Source organism: Oncorhynchus mykiss, chromosome 11, assembly GCF_013265735.2.
Source record: "Oncorhynchus mykiss isolate Arlee chromosome 11, USDA_OmykA_1.1, whole genome shotgun sequence".
Taxonomy (NCBI): Eukaryota; Metazoa; Chordata; class Actinopteri; order Salmoniformes; family Salmonidae; genus Oncorhynchus; species Oncorhynchus mykiss.
Genome location: NC_048575.1, coordinates 11273336 through 11297295, shown reverse-complemented (window position 1 = coordinate 11297295; position 23960 = coordinate 11273336). Strand labels below are relative to the sequence as shown.

At 45.1% G+C, this 23960-nt stretch overlaps 1 protein-coding gene across 10 annotated transcripts in view; it reads right to left on the bottom strand.

The window, feature by feature from the left end:
• The window catches only part of LOC110535264 (receptor-type tyrosine-protein phosphatase mu), a 319507-nt gene that overhangs the window by 200543 nt on the left and 95004 nt on the right, over window positions 1-23960 (bottom strand). For all 10 annotated transcript variants that reach the window (XM_036934852.1, XM_036934853.1, XM_036934855.1 and 7 more), the window contains exons 3-5: window positions 18718-18995; window positions 12101-12179; window positions 4504-4619 (exon numbers count right to left, since the gene is read on the bottom strand). In XM_036934852.1, the coding sequence (XP_036790747.1) occupies window positions 4504-4619; window positions 12101-12179; window positions 18718-18995 (473 nt within the window). The remainder of the gene's footprint in view (window positions 1-4503; window positions 4620-12100; window positions 12180-18717; window positions 18996-23960) is intronic.

The window sequence follows — 23960 nt, the reverse complement described above, 5'->3', positions numbered from 1 at the left end:
TCCTCCAGCATCTTCACAAGGTCCTTTTGCTGTTGTTCTGGGATTGATTTGCACTTTTCGCACCAAAGTACGTTCATCTTTAGGAGACAGAACGCGTCTCCTTCCTGAGTGTTATGACGGCTGCGTGGTCACATGGTGTTTATACTTGCATACTATTGTTTCTCCAGATGAACGTGGTACCTCCCAAGGATGAACCAGACTTGTGGAGGTCTTGGCTGATTTCTTTTGATTTTCCCATTATATCAAGCAAAGAGGCACTGAGTTTGAAAGTAGGCCTTGATTTCTATCCACAGGTACACCTCCAAATGACTCAAATTATGTCAATTAGGCTATCAGAAGCTTCTAAAGCCATGCATTTTCCAAGCTGTTTAAAGGCACAGTCAACTTAGTGTATGTAAACTTCTGACCCACTGGAATTGTGATACAGTGAATTATAAGTGAAATAATATGTCTGTAAACAATTGTTGGAAAAATGACTTGTGTCATGCACAAAGTAGATGTCCTAAACGACTTGCCAAAACTATAGTTTGTTAACAAGAAATTTGTGGAGTGGTTGAAAAACGAGTTTTAATGTCTCCAACCTAAGTGCATGTAAACTTCCGACTTCAACTGTAAATTAGCAGTGTTGCGACAAACACATTCCCCATCCAAACTGGTTCCCCTCATTTGACAAATTTAGTCATCTGCAGTGACTCTTGTCAATCTTTGTTTATGAAGTTAACACTGCCAGCATGTTGTAGACTAGGGTACAGTAGAATGTACTGCAGATTGAAGCAGTACATTGAAACACATGAGCTGAGACCTATTGAAGAGTGCCTGCAGGCTATAGGGTCTAACACCATTGGGATAACCAGCAGGTTTCCACATTCCGCTGGTCGGTTTATGAATAGGAGAGGAGTACGTGGCTGCCTGGCAGGCAACGCTAGTCTAGTCCACCTGGGGAACAGCATCGGTGCAGACGGTCACAGAGCGGTCAAACTGAACCGCTGACGGTCCAATACTTTAGATGGGAGAGAGAACAACAGACCAGACAGGGCACTGGCTATCATGTTGGGGGAGACATCCTCCCGATGTTTATGTTGGGGGAGACATCCTCCCGATGTTTATGTTGAGGGAGACATCCTCCCAATGTTTATGTTGGGGGAGATATCCTCCCGGTGTTTATGTTGGGGGAGATATCCTCCCGATGTTTATGTTGGGGGAGATATCCTCCCGATGTTTATGTTGGGGGAGATATCCTCCCGATGTTTATGTTGGGGGAGATATCCTCCCGATGTTTATGTTGGGGGAGATATCCTCCCGATGTTTATGTTGGGGGAGATATCCTCCCGATGTTTATGTTGGGGGAGATATCCTCCCGATGTTTATGTTGGGGGAGATATCCTCCCGATGTTTATGTTGGGGGAGATATCCTCCCGATGTTTATGTTGGGGGAGATATCCTCCCGATGTTTATGTTGGGGGAGATATCCTCCCGATGTTTATGTTGGGGGAGATATCCTCCCGATGTTTATGTTGGGGGAGATATCCTCCCGATGTTTATGTTGGGGGAGATATCCTCCCGCTGTTTTCTTTATGTTAGAGGAGATATCCTCCCAATGTTTTATTTTGGTGCATGAAATTGGAAGAGGGGGTCAAATACAACTTCTGGCAATACCAGGAGTGTTGTGTCAGCAGGCTGTGTGTATGTTTGTGTTCGTCTGCTGGTCTGTTTGAAGAGCGAGAGGGACAGAGAATCCTGTCAGCAAGCGCCACGCTGTGTGTTCTCTCTGCACCCCGGCTTCCTCACAGCTGTCACCACACACATGCCGACAAAACCAAACACACACACACCCATACCAGATGGGGGGCCATTTGTTTGTCAGGAATATTTCTTCATTACTGTCACCGGGGGGGATTTCACTTAATGCTAGTGTTTCATCTCTGGCATTAACGAGGATGAAAGGAATTCGTTAAGAGGAGCGATTACCTCATTTACTGTCAACCTACCGATAGCACACTGATCTACCTCACACATTGTCAACCTACAGATAACACAGTGATATGCAGATGACAAGAAAATTGACAACAGAATTTCAACATTCTTGTAGGGAAGGACACTCAACAAGCACAGCACTTCCACAAATGACTGATGATTGGCTGAGAGAAATTGATGATAAAAAGATTGTGGGGGCTGTCTTGTTAGACTTCAGCACAGCTTTTGACATTATTGATCATAGTCTGCTGCTGGAAAAACATATGTGTTATGGCTTTACACCCCCTGCTATAATGTGGATTAAGAGTTACTTGTCTAACAGAACACAGAGGGTGTTCTTTAATATTAGCCTATCAAATATAATCCAGTTAGAATCAGGAATTCCCCAGGGTAGCTGTTTAGGCCCCTTGCTTTTAAAAATGTTTACTAATGACATGCCGTTGACTTTGAGTAAAGCCAGAGTTTCTATGTATATGGATGACTCAACACTATACACGTCAGCTACTACAGCGACTGAAATGACTGCAACACGCCACAAAGAGCTGCAGTTAGTTTCAGATTGGGTGGCAAGGAATAGGTTAGCCCTAAATATTTATAAAACTAAAAGCATTGTATTTGGAACAAAACTCTCACTAAACTCTAAACCTCAACTAAATATTGTAATAAATAAGGTGGAAATTGAGAAGGTTGAGATGACTAAACTGCTTGGAGTAACACTAGATTGGAAACTGTCATGGTCAAAACATATTGATGCAGTAGTAGCTAAGATGGGGAGAAGTCTGTGTATAATAAAGCGATGCTCTGTTTTAACAACACTATCAACAAGGCAGGTCCTACAGGCCCTAATTTTGTCGCACCTGGACTACTGGTCAGTCGTGTGGTCAGGACTAAGGAATATTGCAATTGGCTCAGAACAGGGCAGCACGGCTGGCCCTTGGATGAAAACAGAGAGAAAACATTAACAACATGCATGTTAATCTCTCCTGGCTGAAAGTGGAGGAGAAATTGACTTCATCAATACTTTCATTAATGAGAAGTATTGACATGTTGAATGCACCGAGCTGTCTGTCTAAACTACTGGCACAAAGCTCGGCACCCATGCATACCCCACAAGACATGCCACCAGAGGTCTCTTCACAGTCCCCAAGTCCAGAACAGACTATGGGAGTCACACAGTACTACATAGAGCCATGACTACATGGAACTCTATTTCACATCAAGTAACTGACGCAAGCAGTAAAAAACAAGAAAAAAAAACCTTATGGAACAGCAGGGACTGTGAGGCAACACACACTAGTTTGAGAAACAAACTCCTCAACTGGCAGCTTCATTAAATAGTACTCGAAAAACACCCGTCTCAACGTCAACAGTGAAGATGCGACTGGGATGCTGACCTTCTAGGCAGAGTTGCAAATAAAAAGCCAACAAAAAGATTGAAAAAAAAAGATTGAGATTGAGATGGGCAAAAGAACACAGACTCCGGTCAGAGGAACGCTGCCTAGAAGGCCAGAGTCGCCTCTTCACTGTTGACGTTGAGACTGGTGTTTTACAAGAATAGACTGACGAGTTTCAGAAGAAAGTCTTTGTTTCTGTCCATTTTAAGCCCGTCATCGAACCCACAAATGCTGATGCTCCAGATACTCAACTAGTTTAAAGGCCAGTTTAATTGCTTATTTAATCAGAACAACAGTTTTCAGCTGTGCTAACATAATTGCATAAGGGTTTTCTAATGATCAATTAACCTTTTAAAATGATAAACTTTGATTAGCTAACACAACGTGCCATTGGATCACAGGAGTGATGGTTGCTGATAATTTGCCTCTGTACGCCTATGTAGATATTCCATTTTTATTTAAATCTGCAGTTTCCAGCTACAATAGTCATTTACAGCATTAACGTCTACACTGTATTTCTGATCAATTTGATGTTATTTTAAAATGAACAAATGTTTTCTTTTTTTTCTTTCAAAAACAAGGACATTCCTAAATGACCCCAAACTTTTGAACAGTAGTGTAGATAGAGGTCTGTTCAGAGTAGGGCCCTCATTAGGTAGGTATAGGTCTGTTCAGAGTAGGGCCCTCATTAGGTAGGTAGAGGTCTGTTCAGAGTAGGGCCCTCATTAGGTAGGTAGAGGTCTGTTCAGAGTAGGGCCCTCATTAGGTAGGTATAGGTCTGTTCAGAGTAGGGCCCTCATTAGGTAGGTAGAGGTCTGTTCAGAGTAGGGCCCTCATTAGGTAGGTAGAGGTCTGTTCAGAGTAGGGCCCTCATTAGGTAGGTAGAGGTCTGTTCAGAGTAGGGCCCTCATTAGGTAGGTAGAGGTCTGTTCCTTCCGCTGCACAGTAATGTCATGGAGAACGGTGGAAAACACAGAGCTTCTCATTTCAGGTCCAGATGTCAACCAAGGTTCAAGAAGATGTGCCATACACAAGGAGTCTGGTAATGGCAGTTTGTCTTCATGTGACACTAACACTGTGGCATTAAGGATCTAAAATGACCACATAGGACTGTTTAAGGTCAAAATTGACTTGCCTGTAACCAGAGGTTGTGGCTGTCTTGTGGTCGACCGTTGACTGTGCACTGGAAGGTGGCGGTCTGCCTGGCGTTGACCTCCACACCTTTGATGTGGAGGAAGTGTGGGGTGCTCACTGCAAAATAGATATACACACACATTAATAACCTAGACCATATGAAGCATTCTAATTAAAGTATATTCATGTATTATTGTCTCATCCACTATCAGTTGAATTTAATTATAGTCTAACATTTCCATTCCATTCATATTAAGCATACTGTGGGTAAATTCATACTTTTTTTCCCCCCGGGATTTCCATTTCTCAATCTATCCAATAGGCTGTGCATGTACAGTTGAAGTCGGAAGATTACATACATCCTAGGCAAATACATTTAAACTCAGTTTTTCACAATTCCTGACATCTAATCCTAGTAAAAATGTCCCGTCTTAGGTCAGTTAGGATCAACACTTTATTTTAAGAACGTGAAATGTCAGAAAAAAAATAGTAGAGAGAATAATTTATTTCAGCTTTTTTGGTAGCATTGCCTTTACATTATTTAACTTGGGTCAAACGTTTTGGGTAGCCTTCCACAAGCTTCCCACAATAAGTTGGGTGAACTTCGGCCAATTCCTCCTGACAGAGATGGTGTAACAGTCAGGTTTGTAGGCCTCCTTGCTTGCACACGCCTTTTCAGTTCTGCCCATAAATTTTCAATAGGATTGAAGTCAGGACTTCATGATTAACACTCCAATAACTTTACTTTGTTGTCTTTAAGCCATTTTGCCACAACTTTGGAAGTATAATTGGAGTCATTGTCCATTTGGAAGACCCATTTGCGACCAAGCTTTAACTTCCTGACTGATGTCTTGAGATGTTGCTTCAATATATGCACATAATTTTCCCTCCTCACAATGCCATCTATTTTGTGAAGTGCACTAGTCCCTCCTGCAGCAAAGCACCCCCACAACATGATGCTGCCACCCCCGTTCTTCACGGTTGGGATGGTGTTCTTCGGCTTGCAAGCGTCCCCATTTTTCCTCCAAACATAACGATGGTCATTATGGCCAAACAGTTCTATTTTGTTTCATCAGACAATACTCCAAAAAGTACAATCTTTTTGCAGTTGCAGTCGCAACTGTAGTCTGGCTTTTTTATGGCAGTTTTGGAGCAGTGGCTTCTTCCTTGCTGAGCGGCCTTTCAGGTTACGTCGATAAAGGACTTGTTTTATTGTGGATATAGATCATTTTGTACCTGTTTCCTCCAGCATCTTCATAAGGTCCTTTGCTGTTGTTCTGGGATTGATTTGCACTTTTCTCACCAAAGTACGTTCATCTCTAGGAAACAGAACGCATCTCCTTCCTGAGCGATATGACGGCCGCGTGGTCACCTGGTGTTTATTTTTAGGTCGACTGATTAATCAGAATTGCTGATTAATTAGGGCCGATTTCAAGTTTTCATAACAATCGGTAATCAGCATTTTTGGACACAGATCATGGCCGATTACATTGCACTCCATGAGGAGACTGCGTGGCAGGCTGACTACCTGTTATGTGAGTGGAGCAAGGAGCCAAGTTAAGGTGCTAGCTAGCATTAAACGTATCTTATAAAAAGACAATTAATCTTAACATAATCACTAGTTAACTACACATGGTTGACGATATTACTAGTTTATCTAGTATGTCCTGCATTGCATATAATCGATGCGGTGCCTGTTAATTTGTCATTGAATCATAGCCTACTTCACCAAACGGGTGATTTAAGGGCATTCGCAAGAAAAGCACTGTCGTTGCACCAATGTGTACCTAACCATAAACATCAACACCTTTCTTAAAATCAATACACAAGTATATATTTTAAAACCTGCATATTTAGTTAATATTAGTTAATATTGCCTGCTAACAGGAAATTGTGTCACTTCTCTTGCGTTCTGTGCAACAGAGTCAGGGTATATGCAGTAGTTTGGGCCACCTGGCTCATTGAAAACTGTGTGAAGACTATTTCTTCCTAACAAAGACAGCCAACTTTGCCAAACGGGGGATGATTTAACAAAAGCGCATTTTCGAAAAAAGTACAATCGTTGCACGAATGTACCTAACCTTAAACATCAATGCCTTTCTTAAAATCAATACACAGAAGTATATTTTGTTAAACCTGCATATTTAGCTAAAAGAAATCCAGGTTAGAAGGCAATATTAAACTAGGGAAATGGTGTCACTTCTCTTGCGTTCTGTGTAACAGTGTCAGGGTATATGCAACAGTTTGGGCCGCCTGGCTCGTTGCGAACAAATTTGCCAGAATTTTACGTAATTATGACATAACATTGAAGGTTGTGCAATGTAAGAGCAATATTTAGACTTAGGGTTGCCACCTGTTAGATAAAATACGGAACGGTTCTGTATTTCACTGAAAAGAATAAACCTTTTGTTTTCTAAATTAGTTTCCGTATTTTACAATATTAATGTCCTAAGGCTCGTATTTCCGTGTGTTATTATGTTATAATTAAGTCTATGATTTGATAGAGCAGTCTGACAGCGGTGGTAGGCAGCAGCAGGCTCGTAAGCATTCATTCAAACAGCACTTTTGTGCATTTTGCCAGCAGCTCTTTGCTGTACTTCAAGCATTGAGCTGTTTATGACTTCAAGCCTTTCAACTCCTGAGATTAGGCTGGTGTAACCGATGTGAAATGGCTGGCTAGTTAGCGGGGTGAGCGCTGTTACACTGGCAATACTAAAGTGCCTATAAGAACACCCAATAGTCAAAGGTTAATGAAATACAGATGGTATAGAGAGAAATAGTCCTATAATTCCTATAATAACTACAACCTAAAACTTCTTACCTGGGAATATTGAAGACTCATGTTAAAAGGATCCACCAGCTTTCATATGTTCTCATGTTCTGAGCAAGGAACTTAAACATTAGCTTTTTTACATAGCACATATTGCACATTTACTTTCTTCTCCAACACTTTGTTTTTGCATTATTTAAACCAAATTGAACATGTTTCATTATTTATTTGAGGCTAAATTTAATTTATTGATGTATTATATTAAGTTAAAATAAAAGTGTTCATTCAGTATTGTTGTAATTGTCATTATTACAAATAAATAAACGAAAATCGTCCGATTAATCGGTATCGGCTTTTTTTGGTCCTCCAATAATCTGTATCGGTATTGAAAAATGATAAAATCGGTCAACCTCTAGTGTTTATACTTGCATACTATTTTTTGTATAGATGAATGTGGTACCTTCAGGCATTTGGAAATTGCTCCCAAGGATGAACCAGACTTGTGGAGGTCTACCATTTTTTTTCTGAGGTCTTGGCTGATTTCTTTTGATTATCCCATGATGTCAAGCAAAGAGGGACTGAGTTTGATGGTAGGACTTGAAATACATCCTCAGGTACACTTCCGATTGACTAAAAAAATGTCAATTAGCCTATCAGAAGCTTCTAAAGCCATGACATAATTTTCTGGAATTTAAAGGCACAGTCTGTTTAAAGGCACAGTCAACTTAGTGTATGTAAACTTCGGACCCACTGGAATTGTGATACAGTGAATTATAAGTGAAATAATCTGTCTGTAAACAATTGTTGGAAAAATTACAAATGTCATGCACAAAGTAGATGTCCTAACCGACTTGCCAAAACTATAGTTTGTGAACAAGATATTTGTGGAGTGGTTGAAAAACATATGTAAACTTCTGACTTCAACTGTACAGTGCCTTGCGAAAGTATTCGGCCCCCTTGAACTTTGCGACCTTTTGCCACATTTCAGGCTTCAAACATAAAGATATAAAACTGTATTTTTTTGTGAAGAATCAACAACAAGTGGGACACAATCATGAAGTGGAACGACATTTATTGGATATTTCAAACTTTTTTAACAAATCAAAAACTGAAAAATTGGGTGTGCAAAATGATTCAGCCCCCTTAAGTTAATACTTTGTAGCGCCACCTTTTGCTGCGATTACAGCTGTAAGTCGCTTGGGGTATGTCTCTATCAGTTTTGCACATCGAGAGACTGACATTTTTTCCCATTCCTCCTTGCAAAACAGCTCGAGCTCAGTGAGGTTGGATGGAGAGCATTTGTGAACAGCAGTTTTCAGTTCTTTCCATAGATTCTCGATTGGATTCAGGTCTGGACTTTGACTTGGCCATTCTAACACCTGGATATGTTTATTTTTGAACCATTCCATTGTAGATTTTGCTTTATGTTTTGGATCATTGTCTTGTTGGAAGACAAATCTCCATCCCAGTCTCAGGTCTTTTGCAGACTCCATCAGGTTTTCTTCCAGAATGGTCTTGTATTTGGCTCCATCCATCTTCCCATCAGTTTTAACCATCTTCCCTGTCCCTGCTGAAGAAAGGCAGGCCCAAACCATGATGCTGCCACCACCATGTTTGACAGTGGGGATGGTGTGTTCAGCTGTGTTGCTTTTACGCCAAACATAACGTTTTGCATTGTTGCCAAAAAGTTCAATTTTGGTTTCATCTGACCAGAGCACCTTCTTCCACATGTTTTGTGTGTCTCCCAGGTGGCTTGTGGCAAACTTTAAACAACACTTTTTATGGATATCCTTAAGAAATGGCTTTCTTCTTGCCACTCTTCCATAAAGGCCAGATTTGTGCAATATACGACTGATTGTTGTCCTATGGACAGAGTCTCCCACCTCAGCTGTAGATCTCTGCAGTTCATCCAGAGTGATCATGGGCCTCTTGGCTGCATCATTGATCAGTCTTCTCCTTGTATGAGCTGAAAGTTTAGAGGTACGGCCAGGTCTTGGTAGATTTGCAGTGGTCTGATACTCCTTCCATTTCAATATTATCGCTTGCACAGTGCTCCTTGGGATGTTTAAAGCTTGGGAAATCTTTTTGTATCCAAATCCGGCTTTAAACTTCTTCACAACAGTATCTCGGACCTGCCTGGTGTGTTCCTTGTTCTTCATGATGCTCTCTGCGCTTTTAACGGACCTCTGAGACTATCACAGTGCAGGTGCATTTATACGGAGACTTGATTACACACAGGTGGATTGTATTTATCATCATTAGTCATTTAGGTCAACATTGGATCATTCAGAGATCCTCACTGAACTTCTGGAGAGAGTTTGCTGCACTGAAAGTAAAGGGGCTGAATAATTTTGCACGCCCAATTTTTCAGTTTTTGATTTGTTAAAAAAGTTTGAAATATCCAATAAATGTCATCCACTTCATGATTGTGTCCCACTTGTTGTTGATTCTTCACAAAAAATACAGTTTTATATCTTTATGTTTGAAGCCTGAAATGTGGCAAAAGGTCGCAAAGGTCAAGGGGGCCGAATACTTTCGCAAGGCACTGTATATAGCATCTTCCGCAAGTCATACTAAACAGGGGCGTGGTTAGAGAGTTGGGCAAGTAACTGAAAGGTTGCTGGATCGAATCCCCAAGCTTACAAGATAGAAATCTGTCATTCTGCCCCTGAGCAAGGCAGTTAACCACGGGTGACGAAAACGTGGATCTCGATTATGGTAGCCCACCGCACCTCTCTGATTCAGAGGGGTTGGGTTAAATGCGGAAGACACATTTCAGTTGAATGCATTAAGTGTTACAACTGACTAGTATCCCCCTTTCAACTAAACAGCCTATTATCCTTTAATCCCACAAAAAAAACAAATCACATTTCTTCTCTGTTGGCCTAACCTTGGTCTGATCGCTTGAGCCACGTGGGCTGAAATCTGACGAGATTCAATCACAAACATTTTTTTTACCTTCTTCCCAGGAGTCTCTGGGACAGCATTTTCAATCAGGATATTACAGTGGCAAGAGGAGGTCAGGAGGCATGAAAATAAGCCGTGGTGAAAATATTCAAGCCGGGGGAAGTATAAACCTGTCGTATCTCTCCAGAGTTCAAGGATATTAGAAGAAAGTTTTCACAGACGCAACAATAGCGGGGAAATGCGAAAGCAGTGGGGGGGGGGGGGGGGGGGGGCAGATCAAAACAGGGCCATAAACAAATGTCTCGCCCCTGTGTTCAGGGAACCCTGTGTTTTTGGAGGTGTATGGGGAAATTTAAGATGAATAAAGTTCATATTCAGTTTACAGCAACTATCCAATACTTATCACATTTACATGTTTCCCTTTCTGTAATACACCTGATTTCCAGGGTTCTATTTGTGACACTCATTTGTGTCTGGGTTGATGGCCACAACTTGTTTCTGAATGTTATGGATTGCATTCATATCTGTTGACAGAACAGAACGTTGGTGCTGTGAGATTAGAACATAACGGCCTGCTTAGAGAAAGCCAGTTAGGCATTTTCTCTGCTTCTGTGCTGGAGGTGTCTGTTGCAACTTGTAATTAAACTAGATTGATTTTGATAGACTTTATCAATGACTGCTCTCCTCTCCCAATCTTGAAATTCCCATTACAGGGAACAAAAAATGCTTCCTTGTAGCCTTGTTGATACAGTGTGTGTGTGTGTGTGTGTGTGTGTGTGTGTGTGTGTGAGAGTGAGATAAGGGGGGGGGGGGGGGTTGTCCCCTTAGTCAGGCAGCTGAACTAACAACAAAGCTGACGTATCTGGGTCAATCTGAATGTCTAATGGAAGTTGGATCACCACCTCACTAACGCAAGGATGAAAGTCCATGCTAATCAAATTATGTAAAGGACTTTTTAATTAGCTCCCCCTTGTCTCTCCGTGTTCGAAGCGGGCGGGCCGTGGCGGGCGACGACCTTGATTCTGATATCTGAGATGAGGTACACTATAGTACACGCCACGGAACTCTGTGGTAGGCAATTAAAAAAGCTCTTGTGAAGTAACGGCGGCCCTGATATCTCCCAGCTCAGCACTCCCCCAATCTTTGGAGCGGAGGGCTAATGGTATTGCCCTGCTTCAACTGGGAAACAAACCTGAACCTGGGCCAAACTCAAAAAGAAGTCAACGTTCTCATGAGGCTAAGTACCTCTCTTTGTTGACACGTAATCTGTTGAGTGCCCTTGGAAAGTCACACACCACTCTACGCAGCGACGTTGTTAATAAAACAACTATATAAAACTGAAATGTGATGCAGAAAAATGTGAGATGTTTCCACGTGTTTATATTTTCATTCAACATAATGTGTGCGGTGTGAGGGCCGATCTACGCAGTGAATCCTCACACATTCTTTGTGCAGTGGTGTTCCTCGGCAGAGGGGTCTTCCTCGGCACCTGGCTACATGGCTAAGCACATCTGTGAGTTCTATCCGAGGCAATTAGCCTAGCATACTCACACAGAACTTTACAAATCTGGGGGAGGATTGTGTCTCAGGGAGTCTTTCCTGGAGAGCAGGAGAATGACAGGAAGCGTGCTCCCCTCTTTTTGCCTTTGTCTCAGTCAAACACATTTAATATGACGGGCTGTGTAGTATATCCTGGCTTCATTCATGTCACAGGATGGGCTGGAAATATATTCCCCAGTAACATACCGATATGGAGTTTACTATATAGCAAAGACATGGATCGGTAGGTGACAGCAATATAACTAGTGAGGAGCGAGAGATTAGGGAGGGGGGGCCTGAAGAGTGACAACCCAGTGAGTTATGGGACTTGACTACATAACACATTCATTGTGTGCGTGCGTGCGTAGCAGTGGAGACTTACTGCACTGGTGGCCTTGCAAGATGATGCTCTTGATGGCCAGTAGACCTCGTTGTCCTGTGCTCACCGCCTCAAAGACAATCTGCAGAGGGGAGGAGAGAAAGAGAGGGAGGGAGGTGAGAGGTTGGTAGTTGGCACAAACATAAAGAGCATCCCTAGTGCATTTCCTGTGATCTAGAAAACTGGCCATAGAGAAGGCTCATTTCCTCCCAACGCTCTACACAGTCCCCATCGTGGATTTAAAAGCTTTGGATGGGTGTGACCATCAGTTGGAGAGAGTCGCCACCACTATTCAATCCATGAGACGGAAAACAGACCGAGATGGCTCCTGTGCTTCCATTCACTGTATGTTGAGTGAGGGAGGAGGGAGAAGCCGGGAAATGATACCGTTTATGGGGCCCCGGCCCACACGAAGCCTTCAAACATGGGGCATGAGTTAAGGGGGCTGAGGATTGGGTTACTGTTACATGGACCTTTTCCTTGGACGTTCAAACAATGGGGCCTGCGTCTATGATGACTGGATCTATTTATATTCCTGAATCATGGCTCCCAGACAGCAGGCGTTTAGCTATGAGGTATGTTCTATCGGCTGGATTCACAGCTCCTCCTCTTTAGAAGATCTTCTTTGCCAGTGCCGTTTCATTCTGAGTTCAACCATGTTTTCACTACTGGTGTGAGAAAGAGTTAAGGTGAACACATCATAAAGATACGACCTAAACCATTTGAAATGATGTCTGCTCCTCCACCTCCCAGTAGAGCGATGTCTGCTCCTCCACTTCCCAGGAGAGCGATGTCTGCTCCTCCACTTCCCAGGAGAGCGTTGTCTGCTCCTCCACTTCCCAGTAGAGCGTTGTCTGCTCCTCCACTTCCCAGTAGAGCGATGGCTGCTCCTCCACTTCCCAGTAGAGCGATGTCTGCTCCTCCACTTCCCAGTAGAGCGTTGTCTGCTCCTCCACTTCCCAGTAGAGCGATGTCTGCTCCTCCACTTCCCAGTAGAGCGTTGTCTGCTCCTCCACTTCCCAGTAGAGCGATGTCTGCTCCTCCACTTCCCAGTAGAGCGATGTCTGCTCCTCCACTTCCCAGTAGAGCGTTGTCTGCTCCTCCACTTCCCAGTAGAGCGTTGTCTGCTCCTCCACTTCCCAGGAGAGCGTTGTCTGCTCCTCCACTTCCCAGGAGAGCGTTGTCTGCTCCTCCACTTCCCAGGAGAGCGTTGTCTGCTCCTCCACTTCCCAGGAGAGCGTTGTCTGCTCCTCCACTTCCCAGGAGAGCGTTGTCTGCTCCTCCACTTCCCTGTAGAGCGTTGTCTGCTCCTCCACTTCCCAGGAGAGCGTTGTCTGCTCCTCCACTTCCCAGTAGAGCGATGTCTGCTCCTCCACTTCCCAGTAGAGCGTTGTCTGCTCCTCCACTTCCCAGGAGAGCGTTGTCTGCTCCTCCACTTCCCAGGAGAGCGTTGTCTGCTCCTCCACTTCCCAGGAGAGCGTTGTCTGCTCCTCCACTTCCCAGGAGAGCGTTGTCTGCTCCTCCACTTCCCAGGAGAGCGTTGTCTGCTCCTCCACTTCCCAGGAGAGCGTTGTCTGCTCCTCCACTTCCCAGAGAAGCGTTGTCTGCTCCTCCACTTCCCAGAGAAGCGTTGTCTGCTCCTCCACTTCCCAGAGAAGCGTTGTCTGCTCCTCCACTTCCCAGGAGAGCGTTGTCTGCTCCTCCACTTCCCAGGAGAGCGTTGTCTGCTCCTCCACTTCCCAGGAGAGCGTTGTCTGCTCCTCCACTTCCCAGTAGAGCGTTGTCTGCTCCTCCACTTCCCAGTAGAGCGATGTCTGCTCCTCCACTTCCCAGTAGAGCGATGTCTGCTCCTCCACTTCCCAGTAGAGCGATGGCTGCTCCTCCACTTCCCAGTAGAGCGATGGCTGCTCCTCCACTTCCCAGTAGAGCGATGGCTGCTCCTCCACTTCCCAGTAGAGCGATGGCTGCTCCTCCACTTCCCAGTAGAGCGATGGCTGCTCCTCCACTTCCCAGTAGAGCGATGGCTGCTCCTCCACTTCCCTGTAGAGCGATGGCTGCTCCTCCACTTCCCTGTAGAGCGATGGCTGCTCCTCCACTTCCCAGAAGAGCGATGGCTGCTCCTCCACTTCCCAGTAGAGCGATGGCTGCTCCTCCACCTCCCAGTAGAGCGATGGCTGCTCCTCCACTTCCCAGTAGAGCGTTGTCTGCTCCTCCACTTCGCAGTAGAGCGTTGTCTGCTCCTCCACTTCCCAGTAGAGCGATGGCTGCTCCTCCACTTCCCAGTAGAGCGATGGCTGCTCCTCCACTTCCCAGTAGAGCGATGGCTGCTCCTCCACTTCCCAGTAGAGCGATGGCTGCTCCTCCACTTCCCTGTAGAGCGATGGCTGCTCCTCCACTTCCCAGAAGAGCGATGGCTGCTCCTCCACTTCCCAGAAGAGCGATGGCTGCTCCTCCACTTCCCAGTAGAGCGATGGCTGCTCCTCCACTTCCCAGTAGAGCGATGGCTGCTCCTCCACTTCCCAGTAGAGCGTTGTCTGCTCCTCCACTTCCCAGTAGAGCGATGGCTGCTCCTCCACTTCCCAGTAGAGCGATGGCTGCTCCTCCACTTCCCTGTAGAGCGATGGCTGCTCCTCCACTTCCCAGAAGAGCGATGGCTGCTCCTCCACTTCCCAGAAGAGCGATGGCTGCTCCTCCACTTCCCAGTAGAGCGATGGCTGCTCCTCCACTTCCCAGTAGAGCGATGGCTGCTCCTCCACTTCCCAGTAGAGCGATGGCTGCTCCTCCACTTCCCAGAAGAGCGATGGCTGCTCCTCCACTTCCCAGTAGAGCGATGGCTGCTTCTCCACTTCCCAGTAGAGCGATGGCTGCTCCTCCACTTCCCAGTAGAGCGATGGCTGCTCCTCCACTTCCCAGTAGAGTGATGGCTGCTCCTCTATTTCCCCAATGCTGTTGGGTTACAACCCCCCCATGGCCCTTATCTCTCAGGATGCAGCTGGTTAAAGACGCATGGGCCGCCTTCCTGTTCACACTGAGCAGAGGTTCTGGCACCCTGCCCACCCCACTTTGTTTACCGTACATCAGAGCCCTTACATTGGTCAGAAAGCAGAGCGGCAGGACCTCTTTCCTGTGATCCTCCCTCCCTCCTCTTTATCACTCAGCCAATGGCTGTGATTTATTCCATGAAGTTGTTCACTCCCCTTCACGAATGTGGGACAACTGGACAGCTATAAAGAATACTGATGCCTAGTTAAGGTCGCCATATTGTTCTTAACCTATCGAGACCTGTTTTGTTCAGTGATGGGGAGTGAACAAGGGCAGAAGGGAACAACTTCCTGGTATGCGCAGCCACTAAGTCAACTCTGAGTATTTGACTTGACTCGGTCACAGAAGCCAGAAATGAGGTCAAGCGAGACAATAGGTCCGTTGGCTATGGGTGGCAAGCGTCTAGTTAAGATCAAGACTGAAAAGCCCCCAACCATGGAAGTCACAGTGTTCAAAGTTTCCGAACAGCGAAAAACAAACACTTAAGATAACAGAACTATGTGGGGCCCAGATAGGAGGTCAGTAGATGCAAGAACACCCAAACCAAAACAAATGTCTGGGTAGACAGAGGCAAGAGTGTCAAATGAAATTGATCAAATAAAATGTGTTTCCTTGTACTCTAAACAGTCAAAGGGGGGCTTACATTCCTTGTTATTCATTATTCACTGTGTATTTATTCCTAGTGTCACTATTTCTGCTACTATTACTTCATCTTTATCTCTGCATTGTTGGAAAAGGACCTGTAAGAAAGCATCACTGTTAGTCTACACCTGTTGTTTATGAAGCATTTGACAAATAAAATGTGATTTGTGATCTAAGCAGATTACGTCCCAAGGACAAATCAATTTAGAGGAGATTGCAACGCTATAGGCTACGCTTTACATTCAGCTCCCATTCCACCTATGATTATGTTCAAACTCCTTCAATAGAGCAGACACAATGAGGTAGACAGCATCAAAACAGCACCCTATTCCCCATATAGGGCCCTGGTCAAAAGTAGGGAATAGGGAACCATTTAGGACACAGCCCTAGGCCTCAAAGCCCAGAACTGGATGCCGAAATGATCTTTACCCCATTCCTCAAGCCCACCACATTAGCTGAAGTAGGATGTATTGTTGAGGGACCATACCTAGTCCAATGTAACCTGCTTAAAAATGGCCTTTTCTGTGTGTGTTACCATGGAGGACCCAAACACACTAGTCCCAATGCATCGCAGACAAGGAGGATGAAAATGAGTCATTAGCCATAAGATAACATTGTTGAGCTGAGGCCAAACAAGATGCCTTTATTAAAACCATTCAAATGGGTTTTAATAGACTTCCATCCCTCTCCTCCTCTCTCTCGCTTCTTTTTGAGCGACGGCAGATGCCTCGACCGCTAATTATGCCTTTACAAGGGCCTAATTTTCAAAAAGGAAATGAAAAGTAAACACCAGAGTGTGAAATGTCACGACGTGCCGCAGAGGTAATTAAACCTCAGGTTGTTAATGTTTGTCGCCGTGGTGATGCTAAGCAACCTGCTCGACCCCGGCGGACCCCCGAACACCCCTCCCCCGCCTCCTCCCGCCCTCCCCCTCGTGTTTTGGTTTATCTCCTACATTAGCTGCATCTCGTTAATGAGCTCAATTAGCCATGACAACGTTCATGTGGTTAGTGAGTGCTGGAGAACTAAGTTTTCTTTTGCATAATGCGTCATCTAAAGTGAGTAGTGCTCCTCTGGTGTTCGTGTTTATTACTTTACTACATGGCGTCCTTAGTGGAACATCAGATTCTCCACATCTTTTACAAAATGTGTTGTCAGTAAGTTGTTGAAACTTCCTAAGAACAAAAGGCTGATCTCATGCATAATAACAGACGTAGAAAAGATGCCCCTCCTGGCTCTCACCCTCCCTCTCCCTCACTTGCGCCCAACCTCCCTCCCTAGCGCCCAACCTCCCTCCCTAGCGCCCAACCTCCCTCCCTAGCGCCCAACCTCCCTCCCAAGCGCCCAACCTCCCTCCCAAGCGCCCAACCTCCCTCCCAAGCGCCCAACCTCCCTCCCAAGCGCCCAACCTCCCTCCCAAGCGCCCTCCCAGCCTCCCTGATTAAATAATTATGCTATGTTGCCAGTGTTCCTTTACAGTTCACCTGGTAATTGTGATTGTGTCTTAAAATGGAATTGGAATAACAGAGCAGACAGAGATGAACAAAGCAAAATGTCAGGATCAAGATCATAGTATGACGGGCTGAAGAAGGAAATTACCATATTCGAAATGCAAGGCGTTATCAATTAAACGTTTCTCAAGAGCGAACCAAACATTGCTATGTAACAAGACCTGTGCTGATGGACTGGCAGTGTAAACGGAGTGGAGAGAAAACCATACGCTGTAATTACAAATAAGTGACAAAGTAGGTTCTGTATTTCAGGTGGTTTTCATTTTGATAAACACTTAAATATACTGTGCAATTACAGAAACCCCATAATTACTTGCTACATTGTCATTAGGTATAGAGCTTTGAAGAGGACGCTTTTCCATTGTTAATCTGAGAGGGTAACGACAAGTCACAATTTTGCATTCCTCGCAAATTCTGCTCAGTGTAGAGAGAGTCTCCTTCTGCCCAGTGCCTCTGTGGAACAGATGGAGGTGATTTCTCTGGGGAAACGTGGAGATGGATTTATCCCTCTTCCCCATCAGTCTCTCTAGGGCAAACCTCACAGGCCTGTGTGTTTCCATTGTGTCAGCACTGGCAATGCTGACCCTGCGTCTGTGACCCTGCGCGTGCGCGCGTATCTGTGACCCTGCGCGCGCGTGCGCGCGCGTGTGTGTCTGTGACCCTGCGTGGGAGGAAACCAAACATTTGGTGTGAGCGGTCATTTCCTGGGCAGGAAATCCGCAGCTCTGCAGCCTGAGAGTGATGCTAGAAAGTGGTTTGACCTCCAGAGACCTGTACTGCCATAGAGCTGCAATGACAACACATGAACTCTGGCAAAGTTGAATATTATTATGTCATGCTAATGGGCGGTGTTTAAAAATGGATGTCTTGCTGGGAACATGTCTGATGGGTTCTCATCTCCACCCACATTACCTCTACATTAGTTACATCAGTCTGGATGTACAGCCCCCCAGAGGAAAACAACACTGTCTACCATTTCCTACCTGGCCACAGTACAACATGACTTTGACTTGAACAAAACATTACATTTCCTGAACAGTAGGGCCATTAATTAAAGACAACCATACCCCCTGTTCTATGTGCCCTTTTTACAGCCCCATCCCACTAACCCCCACCCCATCCCCACCTTACTAACCCCCATCCCCACCTTACTAACCCCCAGCCCCACCTTACTAACCCCCATCCCCATCTTACTAACCCCCAGCCCCACCTTACTAACCCCCCAGCCCCATCTTACTAACCCCCAGCCCCATCTTACTAATCCCCCACCTTACTAACCCCCAATCCCACCTTACTAACCCCCCATCCCCACCTTACTAACCCCCCATCCCCACCTTACTAACCCCCCATCCCCACCTTACTAACCCCCCATCCCGACCGTACTAACCCCCCATCCCGACCGTACTATCCCCCACCCCATCTCACCTGGTAGAAGTTGGGCCAGAAGGTGCTGACAGCCAGCTCCACCTGGCGCCAGGTGGGGTAGGCGGGGCCGGAGGCGTTCCACACGGGGATGCCCAGCGGACTGTTGTTCTCCTTAATGTAGATGTTGAGCTGGCCCGGGCTGGCGCCCTCGCGCTGGCCCGCCATGTAGTACTGGAAGATGAGGCAGTGGGTGTCGTTCTCTTTGAGCTGGGGCACGAGCAGCTGGGCCTTCTGGCCCGAGGAACGTCCGCTGGTGTTGACCATCATGAAGGCTGAGCCTTGGGGGGGGGGGGGGGGAGAGAGGAGGGTTAGTCAGTGAAACTACTAAACACACTAATACCTATAAATGACTTGAATAAACTTGACTAGTAATCAAGTGCATTTAAGATGTCACCGATTCAAACCGTTTTTAAATGGGCATGAGTTGCACTGCTAAATCATGACAGTTATTTATACCCTAAATATGAATTCGACAGGGTATTAGGGGAGGTAATCCAGTACAAACAGTTCCTCAACGGCCATGTCATGAACACATATTTGACAGTTGGAGGTAGATACAGTAAAATAGGTGCTGCTTTCAATGATTTACGTATGGACTAAACAGCAGGCTACGTGTTTGTAGAAGATAACCTGGCCAGCTGTTTATTTCAGAAACAGGAAAATGTGACCTGAACACAGCACATACTGTACGTTAATTACTGTATCCAAGTCTCCCACTTCACCACTGACGTGATTATGGCAACACTAAATCAAGGTTCGTTGATACGTTAACACAGCCTGTATACTTCATAACAAGACCATGACAAAGGAAACAGGGGGGAAGAGAAGATAAAGGGGATAAGATGTCCGCCTCAGTCAGAACAACAGTTAATGAATAACCACAACGTAACATTAAGAGAACCTCTCACTAGTCAGCATGGGTTGCCAGGATGGGACTCAGTCATACAATCAATAGAACGGGCTTGGAACCTCTAACCATGGCAACTTGAACGGGGATTCCCATTCTATTCCTTCTATATCTATGACTGAGTCACTAGTCAGTATGGGTTGCCGGAGATGGGAGAGGTTCTATTAATGTCACGTTGTGGTTATTCATTAACTGTTGTTCTGACTGAGGCGGACATCATCTTATCCCCTTTATCTTCTCTTCACCCCTTGTTTCCTCTGCCATGGATAGGAGGTTCCAAGCCCCTTCTATTCATTATATTTCTATGCTCTAGGTCCTCTCCGTGGATGAAGCTTTGAAAGACCCTGCCGTGCTCTCAGCTCATTTAAAGGGCCATTTCAAAACGTTTTTTAATGGGCAAAAAGCAGAGTGTGGTGTTTGTTTTACTGCAAAAGACCCTCGGCCATTGTTCTGGCTCGTCTACTAGGTGTTCATTATCTACACAAACTGGTATTCCCGAGCTGAGTCTATATTTCTCTCTACAGTAGCTACTGTGTATATGCAGATTGTTGTTTCTTTCTAAAAATAAGCATGATGTACAAAACTAACAGGGAGATAGAGTGTAGGAGTGGAATGTACGGCCCACCAACAATGAATCAGAATTCTCATTGAAATTCTCCTCACTAAGTGCAGTATGCCCAAACAGCACCGTGGCAAATCTGAAAGTCTCAAGTGTCACTAATGTATACAGCTCCATTACTTCTATTTATATATTTTTCTGAAACTCTGCTTTTCCTTACTGAAGGTTCAGTCGCTAACGGCCACCGTCATGCCCTAAAAGCCTAGACGATGGGGATAGTGAAGGATTTAGGGGGGGTTCATAGAGATCCCAGGCACATTGATCCTGAGTGGAGAAGAGAACAGGGAAGGGACCACTTTGTCCTTGGCCTTCCTTCCCCACTTCCATTAAAGCCTGTAGAACGCTCTCTGCCATGGCAACGTTGAAGTGCCCAGTACATAGGGCTTCAGAGTCTCATCGGCAGAACTCTCATTAGTCCATTTGTGCTCCAGCATTGGCCTTCCAGGGCTAGAGCGCAGAGCGGAAGGAGGAGTGGGAGGAATCGATACGGTCTGGAGGTAGTGAAGGGTACACCACAAATCCAGTAGCAACAAATGGACGCCCTTGACCACACCACTTTTAGGGTTGAGGACCGTTGTTGAAAATTTTCAAAAATTCTCCATTTCCAAGCCAGTACCTATGATGGCGAAAGGGTTGGCGAAACAAGAACAGTTTGCTTTGAATGGATGTCTGGCGATAATCGGAGGACCACGTTGGGACAAAGAACGTTGTTTATGTATATTTAGTCCAATTTAAAACAGCCGTGGCCTTAAAATTCAACCTCTTCCTACTGTTTGCAATGCTTGGGAAGGATCTGAGGCCTTCAACCTAGAAGTGGTTAACAAAAGACACGTTGAAGAGCTCTATATATGCAACAAGTTTTACTGTAGTTGTTGCTCCAGCTTGTCATCTAAGGTCAGTCCCTCGCGCCAGGGTCTCCGCCGGCCTCTATATAATTACACATCAAACTATGATCCAAAGATTGTACCTACCTCTCCCTGGCTGTAGTATTAATGAGATAGAGGCTGCCCTCCTGTGCCATGTTCATTCTTGTGTACTAAAGTGCGCCTTTTCCCACTTAATTCAGATTAAATTGCAGATCAGGGTGTTAAAATGTGCACCCTACCCTCTCATTTCCCAAGCAAATCTTGCCTATGGCCTGCAGCTACGAGAGGAGTAAATTGATCTTCCATAATAATGATGGAATTGTGTTAAGGAGCCCAGACAACTCAGGCAGTCTCTGGGATTGTGTTAAGAAAGCCCAGACAACTCAGGCAGTCTCTGGGATTGTGTTAAGGAGCCCAGACAACTCAGGCAGTCTCTGAGATTGTGTTAAGGAGCCCAGACAACTCAGACAGTCTCTGAGATTGTGTAAAGGAGCCCAGACAACTCAGGCAGTCTCTGGGATTGTGTTAAGGAGCCCAGACAACTCAGGCAGTCTCTGGGATTGTGTTTAAGGTTGATAAAAACTGTAGTGGGGTGCGGGGTAACCTTTTTTGGAATTGGCGGTTCCCCCTCTCCATTAGAGAATTCTTTATACCACTGGGCTCATAGTTGGCATCAACGTCCGTTTAGTCATTTCATGGGTATGAGAGCCCACTGCTCACCAAAAGTCCCTTGTAAATTAGTTCAATCTGACTTCTGGCTATACATACTCACTACTACACTCAAGCTGGCTCATATGCTCCCTGTTGCTTCTGCCGAACACACAGATATGATATCTTCTGATGACAGACATCATCCAACACCCAGGCCACAACCAAAACCCAAATCCATTCCCAATGCCACGCTACACTCTTGACCTCAAAAACTCAGATGACACCTCTGTCGCCCCTGGTGATGAACACACCAATACATCTGACAATGATAACAACCAAGCTCGAGGCACAGCACTGGTTCCCATGGCCACCAGATCACCGGTGTCAACCATTTCTCCCAATTAATTTCATATTCCAATGTTTCTCGCATGGTTGCTGGTTGTTAGTACACAGGAAGACTGAAGAGTATGGAGCTGGGTCATTATAAAGTATGTTGGCAAGTTCATTGCCAAGATAAAAATGACAAAATGGTGTTTGTAGATACAGTTTAGGAAAGTGGTCTAGTGCATAATTTTCTTGACAGCTTTGTCAGAAAAACACTGCTCCCTTAACGGATTCAGTCTTTCATAACTCGTAAATAAACTTCCATCACCAATCCTTGACATGATATCTAAACTATGCCTTTTAATTAATAGAGTCCTCTCTAATGTGCCTTCAGAGCATAGCGTTAAGCTGCATGTTAGCCTTCCGTTTGGTGTCTTGCCAACAGGTATATATGCCTGTCATTAGCATAACTCCTGTGCCATGATCAGAAGCACAATTTCTTTCCTTTCCAACTCACTTCATATATTTGTTCACAAGACCAATAGAAAAGAGGGACACCCTTTCATAAGTGGAGGCACATGCTCTTCCTGGTTGCATTGAAACAACTACTGAAACAACAGAGCACTTTCAAGGGATTGTTTGCCCCTTTCATGTTGTCCTTTATCTCTCTCTCTTTTGATATAAGTTTTATTTTCAGAGCTGTCATATTCCAGGGGGAAAAGAAACAGACGAGACAAGGAGGCAATGCTACGCCATTTGAATTTCATAGACAAAAGTTGAGACTCCCTCTGAGAAAGACTATGGGGTGCTCAAGGTCATCTGAAGTGATATGGGGTCCTAGAATATAAAGTGTTCTGGAATATTCCTGTTTCTTCAAGACTCACCTGCACCACACTGCTTGTGCTGATTTAGGAATGACATTTGTTAAAATAAGTTGTTTTACTGCTAATAATGTTTGAGTATTTTGTTTTGATCAATTATTCACCATCCTGTATTTCCAGGTGGCCTGAAATAAAATATTCTGACTATACAAGTATCTTTAGTTAGCTCAACTTAACAGTATTTGGAGTATAAAAGTTGCATGAGAGCAAGTTAACACACTTCCAGATTTCACTCAACTTTGCATGTGTCACTTATAATGCTCCATCCATTCATGATTCTTGTAAAAACCTTGTGCTGTGTGTGTGTGTGTGTGTGTGTGTGTGTGTGTGTGTGAGAATTATGATCTCAGGTATCAGCCTCCTCTACTGCCAGGTGGTCTGGAACTGAATCCAGTTGCTAAGCTCTCGATACACTTGAGAGTTTAGTGGCACCAACCATGTGAGAAATTTGAAAAAAAGATTGGCTTTCTAAAAAAGGCCATTATGCCTGCATTCTAACTAATGGAATTGGCATGGGAAGAACATTACACACCTGGCATGTGCCGTTCCTGTCCCTCAGAGTTATAAAACTGTCTTTTTCAGCCTTGGAAATAAAGGAGGCTATCTGTTGGCGATATGTCTGCTACAAGTATTCTGTTACCCAATCAGGAACTCCACTGGCATCATTTGTATTGTTGCACTGGCTGATGACAATCGCTAACCGACACAGATGACTTTACCCTTGGTGCTCAAGGGTTGCCGGAGAGCCGTGGCCTTATCACGAGATACACAGCAGTGGGTAGAGAGACGGTGGGCGTTTGGCGCCTGAGCGTCCGCCAAGGGGGAAATCACCAGCGTGGTGAGAAAGGGAGGAATCCACTGTCAGTCTAGTGCTACTCGACTGCCTGACACCGGTCATTACATTAAATCGGTATCCTCACCATCTCGCCTGAGAGTGAGAATAGTAGGTTAAAGGAGGCTCAAACTGAACCAGTTGCGTTGGTAAGACTACAAGT